The 13,227-nt window shown below is 39.4% G+C and overlaps 1 protein-coding gene across 1 annotated transcript; it reads left to right on the top strand.

Moving 5' to 3' along the window:
- Positions 1-900: 900 nt before the first annotated feature.
- On the top strand, positions 901-2,644 carry nog3 (noggin 3). The gene has a single exon (XM_084134159.1). It carries the CDS (start codon positions 1,379-1,381, stop codon positions 2,051-2,053), a length of 675 nt encoding a protein of 224 aa, XP_083990285.1. The 5' UTR covers positions 901-1,378; the 3' UTR covers positions 2,054-2,644.
- The last annotated feature ends 10,583 nt before the right edge of the window (positions 2,645-13,227 follow it).

Here is a 13,227-nt window from a genome sequence, read left to right as displayed (position 1 = left end):
CCCAGCTCCACCTGTATAGATCTGCTACGGGTAATGTACGCTATATTGTACAGCAGCAGCATGTCTTACTTGCTCACAGCAGCGTGTCGTGTATGTATTGGCACGGCAACAGCAAATCCTGTACAATAACCAACAGTAGCAGCAATAACAGCAGCATCAGTGTAGCAGATCTATTCTGCCAAAACCATATCAACATTCTCATATCCATTAGAGAGTCATCATGACAGAAATATATTTTTAATCTTTTAAATAAAGCACTGAAGCAGTTTGTTTTAAATTATACAAAAACAAATGTCAAACTTCATGAAAAGGCACATTTTGTTCTGGTCAAATGGAATAATCTTCCCAATATTCATGACTCAGAAATATTTTTATATTAATAAAATAAAATAAAAAAGACTCTCCAAGGTGCAAGAAAAGTATTTTAATGTATTTTACTTGATGATTACTTGACAATTTTAAATCGAAATATTTGAAGAAAGCTGTGTGAAAGTTTTCCAAAATGTATAAAAGCAACAATGACTACAAAGATAACATTTAGAAGGGCTTGTGTTTTAAAGTAGATTAAAAGTGAAAAAATCTTAAGATTTTACTTTGTTAGTCATTGACTAATACAGATTAAAAATAAAAGGTTTATGTAAGATATAGTTTATTAGTAGGCTATATGATTATTAATGAATTTCACACAGATCCTAAAGACTCGTTCCTAAGTCCTCGCCGCTGTCATTCATCTTTTGACATGTCACGCATGTGCGCGCGCACCGGCAGAGGGCAACCAACGATAGACAGCCCTCCGGACCCCCTTATACCCCACCCACCCCCTTACCCCACTCCCGGTCCATCCCACCCCCCTCCCCTCACTAAATAGAAGGAGGTGTCGTGGAGCTCTGGCAACAGACCCACAATTGAGAATGGGTCTTTGGGTTCTATCACGACCCGCGACAATAAATCAGACGAGCCAGGTGATTCTCAATTCGGCGCACATCACCAGAAACCATGCGGATCCTCCTCAGACACCAGGACTCCGGATTCAGACGCAAGGAGCCCGCGAGCTCAAAGAGGAGACCGGCTCCGGCTTAAAACGCCTGATGCTGTCATGAGCCCTTCTGCTGATGTGAACCTGTGCGTAAAAGCGGAACGAGACGCGCGGCATGACCTCAAAGTAGATTCTGACACAGCGCTTTTGGATCTACGATCACATTCACGCACGAAGTGGCATCGAGGATAGTGCCGTTTGAACTGAATGAACACTTTCTAGGGAGATCGCTCGTGGATAGCCACCGCGCGCGCTGGAGACTGCGCGCTCACAGCTCGCCAAAAACTCAAGCGAACACTCAAACGCGCGGATTAATCGAGCATCCGACACCCACAGCCGAAAATGGATAACGTGTCGTATTTTCTGGCTACATACTTTCTCATTTTCTCCCTCGGATTTAGGATAGAAGAAGGGATGTGCCAACATTACTACCTCCTCCGTCCCATTCCCAGTGACAGTCTACCTATAGTGGAACTCAAGGAGGACCCGGATCCCATACTGGACCCTAAGGAGCAGGATCTGAACGAGACCGAACTCAAAGCCATACTAGGCAGTAAATTCGATCAGAACTTCATGTCCATCAGCCAGCCAGAGGACAAATACGCAGGACAGGACGACCTGAACGAGTCGGAGATCATTAAACAGCGTCCCACCGGCAACATGCCTAAAGATATCAAAGCCATGGAGTTTGAGATCCAGCATGGGAAAAAACACAAGCCCAGTAAGAAACTCAGAAGAAGGCTTCAGCTGTGGCTGTGGACTTATGCCTTCTGTCCGGTTGTGCACACATGGCAGGACCTGGGGAACCGATTCTGGCCCCGCTATGTGAAGGTGGGCAGCTGCTACAATAAAAGGTCTTGTTCGGTTCCAGAAGGGATGGTTTGCAAGCCTGCCAAATCCAGCCATTTTACGGTTTTGCGATGGAGGTGCCTGCAGAGGAAGGGTGGGCTCAAATGCGCCTGGATACCAGTTCAGTACCCCATTATATCAGAGTGCAAATGCTCCTGCCCGAACTGAAATAAGCTCCGTGCTCCTTCTCACATGCACTGTCCAGTGTAGGAATGTATATTTGATGTATATGTGCTGCCATTTTAGGTTACACTTTACATTGGTGTTCATGTTACTGTGTAATTTCATACAGAAGTACTGAGTGATGCTGATGAAACTTTAACATGTGATTCATTTGTGGAGCTGCTTGGTATTATAGTCATTATAGTTAATAATTATAGTAATATGTCTAACATGGACACTGTAATGTAAAGTGGTGCCTGATTCATTTGTAAAAACAAAAAAAGGGTCAGTATTTGCCTATAATATCCAGTGTCTACTGTAACTTTGGTTGTAATGTAACTTTATACATATTTATGTCAAAGAACATTTCGCATTCAAAGTGCGTTTATTGAAGGAATTCCAAGCTTTTTCCATTATTCGGAAAAAAATAATAATACTTTATACACCTCAAACATGCAGGAGAATATAGATTACAGTCTCGGTGTGCTGTAAATATAAGGGGGATGGAAAATAACTGCTCGTGTAAATAAAAGAAACTATTTATTCTTTATGTCCATGTAGTCAAAATGCATTTAAAATAAAACCACTAAAAATGTTCATGAACTGTTTTTTGCTTATTTCACTTACTGTACACATATGGTCTGCTTAACATGCACTGCATGCAGTAAAACTCACCAGTTGCTATTTATAAAGCTGATGTGACACTAATTGAAGTGATATTATTTTAATTTGACTTATAAAGTCGAGGCTGGATCGTAATGGACAATTGGTGATTCGTATTCCTCGGAGGGAGTGGATCAGTTACTTTGTTGTTTTTTTCCTCCGAGACGCCATTCCGTCCTCAGACAGTCTGAAGGGTCTTTGTAAAAGGATTAAAAGTTAAAGACCTTCATTTTCAGATTCTTTCATTTAATCTGTGTGGCGCCTGAAACACATGCTGGATGGATGATCACATGTAAAAACATTCTCTGCTCTGTCTGCTGCCTTAAGTCTATTGGCATGAAAAGAACAACTTGACCTCGCAAAGGAACGAAGATATTGAAGTTCCACTCTGTATCGATTAAGTTTGACAAACGCCACATCGATGGCATTGACAATATTCACCGACTGTTTCACTTTACAATAGCATTTAAACATTACACTGCAGCATTTCATAAAAGAGTGACATTTTGCTTAGAGTAAAACTCATCATTTTAGAAGAGTCAATAGCAAACACAACAGGGATCAAAGTAATGCATGCATAAGCTACCACGTAACAGTAAATACACAGCTTTAAAACCAAAATGAAAGTTGCTCTCGTGCCAAAAGAGTGAATCCTGCTTTTGTTACATAGATTTTGACTTAATCCACCAGTACATTGTCCAGCATCACTTGGTTTTGCACAGTAAGGAGGGTTTACGTGAAGGAACATGACGTCTCTCTCAGTTTAATACACAATAATAAAAACAGTGCCTGTTCCTCCAGCTTTCCAATAAGCTCAGGAAGATAATGGACCCGTCACTCCACTCTACTTAACCAAGAAATGCTGTGTGTGCTGATGTCTGTCTTTCTTTCTTTCTTTCTTTCTTTCTTTCTTTCTTTCTTTCTTTCTTTCTTTCTTTCTTTCTTTCTTTCTTTCTTTCTTTCTTCACATAATGCATATTTTCATACAGTGATAACTGTGATTTTCAGCACTGGCTTAATGAACACTCATGGATGCTCTGAATTATCCCATTTCATCGCTCTCAGGGCATCACATCCCCGGGAGATATGACTGGAAACTTCATCTCGCACAGTAACATGCCACCCAAGTTCTGGAGTCCATCCAGTATCACTAACAATCAGGTGTGAGGAACAGTTGCCCCCTTACACGCTGCACCCTTCCCGTGATGAAAACCAGTCTGGCCACCCAGGCGGTCTCTCTAACCATGACAGAGCGGGAAAAACCACCAGTCATTAAATGTTCAGATTTTTTTTTTTTTTGCACAGACACTCCCTTAAAGGGAAGCCTCTCATTGGTCTAAAGCTTGTGCGTGTTTCCTGGCGACTGGCGAGCAGAGGATGGATGGAGCCCAAACCAAAGGAACATGGGGACGTGAGTAGGTTTGTGGGCATTACCAATGGGCTGGAAACTCCTTACTGAAAGAGCTCCAATAGCACTCACAAATATATGACTGACAGATATTTACATAATGATTCAATGATTCAAAGTTTAAAGTTCATACAATACCCATTTTTTAGCAGTGTTTTGGCTAAATGTGAAATTGTAGAATATGACACAAGGCCATGATTATTTTATTTTTTTTTTTGTGTGTGTGTGTGTGTGTGTGTGTGTAATATTCTACATTGTGTGTGTGTGTCTATATATATATTATGAATTATGATAAAAAAGACCTGAATAACAAACATGTTTTATAAAAATATTAAGAGAATAACAGGAAACATGTTTGATATTCCCACACACATACATATGTGAGAAAAAGTAAAGAATTGAATAACAGAAAGATAATCTCATATAATTAGTAAATATATAATTTAAATATATATATATATATATATATATATATATATATATATATATATATATATATGTATATATTTTTATATATATATATATATATATATATGTATGTATGTATGTATGTATGTATATATGTATGTATATATGTAATATATATGTATTATATATATATATATATATATATATATGTATGTATATGTATATATATATGTATGTATGTATGTATGTATGTATAAATCTTCCATTAAATCACATCTGATAGTCTTTGGAATATTCCCAAATCATGCTTTGCTATATGCGTATAAAATATGGAATTTGAAAAGTTTTTGGTATTACTGGAGTCTCAGACATATGGACCCCACCATTTCATATATACATTTATGTTTTTTATTTTTGTGGCCTATGCTGTGGAGTTCCATAAGCTTTTTTGTTTGTTTTCACTATTAGACACATTTCCTTTTCTACTTTCAAAGCTGGACCAAATGAGCCTCTAAAAAACCCTGAATCAGCCTCAGGGTTAAGCATACAGTATATATATAACTGAAGAATTGAGAAATGATGTTGTTTTCAACATTGCCATTAAATTGTGTCAATTTACAGCCTCAACTTGTCAACATTTCTCATATTTTATGAGAGTGTGACATTCAAAAACAACATGTGGTAAAACTCTTTATTATAGCTTAGATTTACAGTTATGCAAATGATGTCAGGAAGAGACATGCATCAACATAACCCCGAGGCTGGTGTCTGTCAATGCTCTGCTACAAGAAAATGCACTCTTTTTTTCTTCTTTTTTTTTTACATTTGAGGTTTTAAAACCTCAATAGCTTTACATAATAATAATACAGTTCAGGTATGTGTTGTTCACATTCTGTGTGTCTTACACTTCAATAAAATGCTGTTGTTAGACACCTTTGAAACGGCCAGATGCTATCAGGGTATCTGAACGTGCTCTCAATGATATCACTGAGAAAAAGGTCAGCTTGATCTCAAGTTCATACCAGAGATCATAGCGGTAGGGTCAGGGGGATGATTGCATGTCAGACGTTGGAAGATCAGAGCTATATTTGCAGACGTGCAGATTCAAACTGACTTTGAAGTGTAAGAGAGTCGGTACCAGATATGATTAAAGAACGTCTGCTCATTAATGAGAGGGGAACATCAATGCACATTCACCTGGACCGCAAATTGACCAAATCCAACAAGATTAAAATGCATGCAGTTGGAAGTTCACAATCATTTTAATGTTTTTTTGTTATTTCTATTGATATATAATATCACTTCTTTGAATCTGAAAGCTCACCATGTGCATTTTAATTCAAGGTTGACAGACAGAAGTGCATTAAACCCTTTCAGCCTTCAGTTTGAGCTCAGGATCTCCTCTCCCCCTCTAAAAACACCACACAAATATGAGGGATGGCAAATACTTGACTCATCTGAGGTTTAATCAAACCGCAGCTTCATCTCCCTTTTGTTCCTCCTTGCTTTTTTCCTTAAGAAATTGGCAGCATAGCCCTATAATTTCCCCCCAATCGCCAGGCCAATGTGGGCTCTGTGCCATCGTTCCACCCATTGCTGTCTAGATTGTAAAGAACGGGCTCGTTCTCGTAGCGCAGGCAGGATCTCTTCTTCTGCATTCATAACCCTTAGAACAAACATTTTAATCCTGTACTGAAAGACAAATCTCTGTGTACGCAGTTGCCACCCGTATGCTTCATTCTCAATATTTTCAGGTCTAGATCAGGTTCCTCCATTCGAAATTTCACAGTGCTGTTGTCATGCCCGGCTGACGCTGCAACAGATATTTGGAGGAGATTAGATTAATGTATGGAGGTTTATTTCGTAATGAGGTGGAACAGATCACATTCAGTCCGTGTGGAAACAGTATTTTGTTTGTGTTCAAGCTAATTAACATCATGGAAGCTCATCAAGAGCTCAACAACTAAGCCACCAGGGAAATCTGTGGCAAACAGAACGACCAAGCCCCAAAATCTCAACCTTCCCTGCCCAGAACAATTACTCAGATCATTTAGGAGTTGGATTGAGAGGTGTTTTGGATGGCGGCACTGACACGAGCCGAAGTAGGAACTACTTGTCCTGCATTGATCCTCTACGTAAAAGCGGAATCCATCACGTATCGGCCTGTGGCTGTTTGAAGGAGGCTGGACTAGTGTTGAAAGTATTGGCAAAGCAGATCTATAATAAATGCACCCAGCAGACTGTGGCGCCACTCTTGCGTGTGCCTCTGCATATGAGCATTGCTCTCTGTGTGTGTGTGTGTGTGTGTGTGTTGAGTGAGTTTGTGAGACAGCCTGTGAGTGCATGTATTTGAGTCTGTATATGTAATGGAATCAAAGTTTATAATTCCTCTTGAATGATAGTCCCACTATTTATTTCCAAATGCAGGCTTAGGACTTAAAAGTTATGGATCACAGCCTTTCTTAATATGAGGAGCGGTGTAACAGAAGATGTGAATAGTCGTAAAGAATACTGGCATTAAATGTCTGTGCTGCATTTTCCAAAGTAAACGAGTAGTGTTTTTGATGGATCGAGGCGGCAGGAGATTTGCTAATCCTGTTTTCTAAATTAATTCAACTTTTATTCTTTTTCTTGTGTTTCACCGCCAAACAAAACAAACATGTAGCAATGGTTTTTAGCTATCTATTTTTTTTATTTAGAATCTGTCAGTCTGAAGGCCTGACTCTTATTAAGTGAACGTACTGACTTCATCCACTAATGTATTAAAATGTTAGTATTAAGTTAAGGCATGTAGAACTGCACTTGCTTGTGGCTTTCATGTCACATTTTAAACAAAATTTCATCAAACTATATCAAACCTGTTTTAGCAACATTCATTTTCTTCTAAAACTATATCTAATCCACAAAAACACATCAGAATCGCGTAGATCACTGCCATTGTACCATAAGGCATGAAGACATTTCCAGCATCCTCTGAATGTATGCCAAGCACGATGCGCCCCCTAGTGGTCCATGTAAGAACACTGATTAATTAAATAAATCCATGGACAGGTATCTAGCTGGTCTGAATCGTTAAATTACTTTATAAAATTAGAACAAGTATTTTACTGAGAGGCCATTCAGCACCTTCCACATCCACAAATAGGTGATTATTACATTTGTGCAGTTATGTTAGTGGCATTTAGATTTTTTGAGGAAAAACGGGCAATTAGCCTACCATCTTGTTAACAAAAACATGTAGCCTACTTTATTGACACTCCCTTTCGATAAAGAGCGATTTATTCCATCTGGAACACTGAATTAGGCAGAGACTAATCGTATTTAGCCCACATATTGCTGTTAATAATTTATTTGACAAGATTCTAACTGATAAACGTAGCTAAGCCGAAAGAGAAAACTGACATAATAAAAGAATGATATAAAATGCCGCCAAAACCGGCACTTAAGTTATGTATGAGGAGGCAATGACGCAGGAAAGCCAGATTGCATAGCTAGATGCATAAAAAAATGATTTATTTTTATTTATTTTTTCAAGATGTGACTCAACGACTAAAGACATTCAATTGACTCAATTGGACAAACAGTAAAAATAAAGTAGAATGAATGTAGATAGCTACAGTATGCGTACGTCTCCTGGGAATTTAATGAAGGAACTGAGATTGCTTAGGCTGTTTTAGACTGTTCTCCTTCCTGACAAGGTAAGACAGTAAGCAACTTTTCTTAGTTAGTTTCATGTTCCAATTCCTTATAAGTTTGTAAGTAATTGTACATTAAGTTAACTCTTATGCCTTGTTGGCCAAGTGAAGTGGACATGTGCCTTTGAGCATGTGGCCTAACCCATGAAATCAAAAAATAATTATTATATTTTATTATTTTATGGAATATTGCAGTGTTTATTTTAAATGATTTATCCTGGAAAACTTTAAGCAAAATAACTTCCACAAAAATTTTAAACGACCTATCTGATGACGTGTTTTTGTTTTTTTTTGGCGCGAGGGCGGTATACAGCGGTACAACTTCAATGTGACGAAAGAAGTATGTCCGAATTCACAGTAGACCTACCATAGACAGTAAAAGAAATGGACACAGCGACCCCATAGACTTCAACGGAGAAAAGTGAAGTCAATTAGAAGCACTCACTTCCTGATGGCTGAGCGTACTGCACAGCCTCAAACTGAGCTTGACGACGTAGATGTGACGTGAGCAACCTGTCTGACAGTTGTAAGTCTTCTAGTAGCTTTGCCAAGAGAAATCTGAATCATTCCCTTCCGAATCTTGCAGAGACGGAGAGCGTGAGTAGGAGCTGTCTATGAGCTAGGAGCAGGAGCAACTTTATGACTCTCTATGGGCTTCTCCCTTGACTTTATCGGACTTTATGCCTCCACGTCTCCCCGACTGCCTGCGAGCTTCTCCTCATGTCTATACGGTCATTTCTCTACAGCGCGACAGAGAGTTGCGTGGTTATGACGCAATCGTTAGGCTATTTTTACAAAAACTGCTTCTAAGGGGCCATAACGTAAGATACAAGGTAATGGAGCCTTTTATACATTGTCGTGTTTATTTAGAAATAAAAACTGGATAAATAGAGTCTTTAAACGCCTCAGATGTAAAGTTATTCGCTGTCAAAGTGATGCCAAAATGAATGGGAGTCAATGGAACGCTAACAGCAGGTGATGGCTTGCTAACCAATGGCGGCCCCCAAGGAAGGTACGCTTTCCGGGTGCTGGATTACCCCCCTGAGACCTACTCATAAAAGAGTAGGCAAAAAGTACCCGGATGACCTACTTCTTCCGGCGAGATTCTGAAGTGCTCATAGTATAGTTTAGCTACTATCCCCATGAGGCCACGGGAGAGGATATATAATGGCAGTTAAGCGACGCAGCTGTCTGACGTGCGTGATTTTTTCCCCACAAACCAGTTCAGCGGAAATCCCGCCCTGCAGATAATTTCATTGGTTAAGGTTATGTGTAGGGATCAGTGTTTGGTGTAGGCAATTAGTACAGTGATTGACATGACCAATTAAATCTTTAGAATCAGCTGTGGGATTTCCACTGAACTGGTTTGGGGAAAAAAAATCACAACTGATACTGGTAGGTCACGTAATAATGACAACATGGCGAATGTAGAAGGCCTATGTCCAGATCACATTCATACTACACACATGCATACTATATAGAACATACTTTTTAGCGGTTGTGAAGTAGTTATTCAAAATAAGTACCTACTCAAGAGAGTATGCGATTTCAGACGCAGCCAACCTGTCACTCACATGAGATCATCATCACAGCAATAGCAAAACCACAACAATCCAAAGATCCAATCAATTCATGATGGACAAAATCAAATACCGTCTTTTTTTACACTCAGATATAGATCGCAATAGGGAAGAAAAAATGATGACAACATCTGTTTCATGCCGACTCCGTGGTTTAGATATTCACACTCGGAGAGGTTTGGCTCCATTTAGCACATGACTCATTATACTCTGATTCGATTGTTATACGTGAGAATCCATAACCAGATTTTGATTAAACCTTCTTACAATTGTAATAATGTCACACAGAAAGACGTCATTTGTTTTTACATTGCAAAAAGCATCTTGCGTATTAGTGCCATATTGCACACCTCACTGCTCGCACAAATACATAAAACCAAACCATAGCTGACACAGACGAATGGCAGCTTTTGTGTTGGGCCGCTTTGTGAAAACGATTCTGAAGCGTCTATCCATCAAAGCACGAATGACAGATTTATGGCTTTACTGTTGAGACCATTTCCCTCTTTACATAGATATTACCTCCTAAATCTTGCAGCTACATTCGAGTTATTCAACCTGGCAAGCATGAAAGCATGAGGCAAGCATTGGAGGAGAGACCTGCACCCACATGCTGGCACGGGGAGAAGTTATCATGGATTAACGCCTTGTTTCAGCTCAAAGGAATGCCTCATCAGGACTGCCTGGGCGGGATTGTAGGAGCAGGCGAGTGAGGATATGGAGGTGTTGAGTCAGTGTTTCCATGGCGGCGCAGGAGAAGAAAGCACGGCGCGCTCTCTGTGCAGTGACACCTCATTGACAGGTATGTCAGAGAGGTGTGCTGGTGTCCGGAGCCAGGCGGGCCGTACCACAGAGCTTGTCAGAGTAAATCTGTCGTCGCAAGCCCCTACGAGGTATCACCAGAGTGCGAGGCGACACGGTTCTTGTCCGCCCCCGCGAGACAAGGCCGCGGGAAGACATGGCGTTTGACCAAGACCACCAGTGCATCTTGGCCGGTCCTTGTGAAATAGTTTAAATGGTTTCAAACCTCATCCACTGGGACCTGCGGAGCGTTTTTATTACCCGCCACAATAAAAAGGCTCTATATTTGAATTTCAATTTTATGACTGTTCGAATTAATATAAGACGACTATTTTTGGTAGCCTATATTCTGCCCGTTGAGAGGAATAAAGGCAGTGCTCAAAAAACCAATACTCTATGAACCTGAAACAGCCCTGGAGAAAATAGTCCAAATGATCCTCTTGATACCGCTCTGCATTCCCCTCAGCTGAAGCACGTTTGTTAAGCCTCAGATGTAAACATGCTTGTTTCCCGGCTCAACCGTTCTTCTCAGCGCTTAACATCGCAGATGTGTGCGTAGTCGGAGGGAGAAAGAGAAAATCCACTCAGAAGAATGTGGCTGTTTGACATGTGTTCTCACAGCTAATAATGGATGAGAGCAGAGAATATTAGAGTGGCCCGGTTAGGAGCTGACATGTTGTGATAGAATAAAAGTGCTATGTAGGTCTTCAGAGGGAAATTCCCAAGTGTTTACACTATGAGCGGCCAAAACGACAGTCATAACAAGGTCTCAACGGGAAGCATAGCAGGCAACACTAGCCTCCTATTTGTTGTAACTGACAGATCCAAAACTGGGTGACGTTTAAAAGGATGCAGTGCATGTCTGTATTGACAGAATGGAATATTACAGGTTCAATATGAGCTCAATCGAGGGCATTTTTGACAATATTAATTACCATAAAAAGTCATTTCTGCTTGTTTCTTTAAAAATGCAATTTTTTTTACAAAAATGCCCCACTAACAAGGAGCAATACAATTGTTGTCGTATTTATTAATCTTTGTTAACACAACTGTTCAGTGTTAGTTTATGTTAGCTCAGGTGCATTAAAATAATATTAACAGATACAACTTTTGATAATATAATTATTATATTTAATAATTTTAATAATATATTACTGATCTTGATTAATGTGGATTAAGTATTTTTCATTGTTCATGTTAACTAAAGTAGTTAACTAATGTTAACCAATGGAGCATTATTGTAAAGTATTACCAAAAGCTGTAAAGTTCTCATCATGTTTATGGACGTTTTAGCGTTTCGTTGTAAAATTGCATTTTATACAGAAAGGTTATTGATAAAACCATTTATGTGATTTTTTTTTCTCTCACTAAAATTATGTTAACATGCATATTGTTTAAGCCTTGGTGCTATACTTTTAAAATATATTTGAAAGCTTATGAATTGGCCCCATTTTTTTTCCATTGCAAACTCAAAACAACATTATGCCACAAGTGCTGTCAGCTGAGTTTAACTTGTAATATGCTTCAAATGAATTTGTCCACTGAGAGGCATCTCACTGACTGAAGTGCACTAAACGTCTGCACTCAAGACCATGTTGCTTTAAAAAAGTCCTGAATCCAAGAGCATAAAGGATGATCTCTGCAGACAGAGTGTGTGTCCTGCAACAGTAGTAGAGCGATGGACAAGAGACGAAGAGACAGAGAAATGTTATTGCACTGGAAGATGGATGGGAGTCTGGCGCGCGTGCCAGGGGGAGACTCCACATTTCCAGACTGGCTCTGTTCTGGCGGGTGACTGAGTGTGTGTATGTGTGTGTGTGTGTGTATGTGTGAGTGTGTTTGGAGGGGGCTACACTGCAGCACACTGTTCAAACTGTTTATGCATACCAGCCTGCTCTGAGTGCCTCTTTGTCATGAGCTGTTTACTTAAACTTATTTTGGGAAAATTCCACATGACTGGTCGGGATTTCACCATAAATCATTGAATCTGCAGCTTTGTGTAATGATAACTTCTGTCAGTCATTTAGTCCTCATAAGCTCCTTTTCTGCTTTGTGTTTTTCCATAGGACCGACCGGCATTGTACAGCCTGTTGTGAGTGGTTAAAGGTAAATGTGTGTGTGTGTGCATGCAAGAGTATTGGAAGACTTTAAAGTCTCAGGAATTGAGTGAATAATATGTGATTGTCATCATTAACAATATTTATTTGGAGGCATTTTGTTCACATACAGTACAGTCACAATTGTTCCAAGTTTAACAAAACTCACCATACTCCACTAGATGGCCTCAGTATATACTGTATAAAATATGCTGCATAAGGCAGTGGAGAATCTGAGACCACCAGTCAACATTTCTAATTGAATACAACATTTTTAAATACAAATTATATCCGCATAACAATATGAATGAAGGATTGAAAAATGTACATGCATTTCTGATACAATATCTTATTGTATGTTCCCATTTTCTTTTAATGACACCTGCACTCAAGTTGCCTTTGACATGAATTCTTAAATATTTTTTATACATTTTCATAAATAATAGATGTTTAATGTGGTCTCAGACTTTTGGACCTCGCTGTAATATTAAAAGACAAACAAGCAATTCAAGAATAGTGATTGTCCCTC

This window comes from Abramis brama (assembly GCF_963993115.1).
Source record: "Abramis brama genome assembly, chromosome: 14".
Taxonomy (NCBI): Eukaryota; Metazoa; Chordata; class Actinopteri; order Cypriniformes; family Leuciscidae; genus Abramis; species Abramis brama.
The sequence above is the reverse complement of the archived record's forward strand: the minus strand, read 5'-3'. Positions and strand labels throughout refer to the sequence as shown.

Coding starts and splice junctions, on each gene's coding strand:
- nog3 (XM_084134159.1), top strand. CDS start 1,379: ATGGATAACGTGTCGTATTTTCTGGCTACATACTTTCTCATTTTCTCC.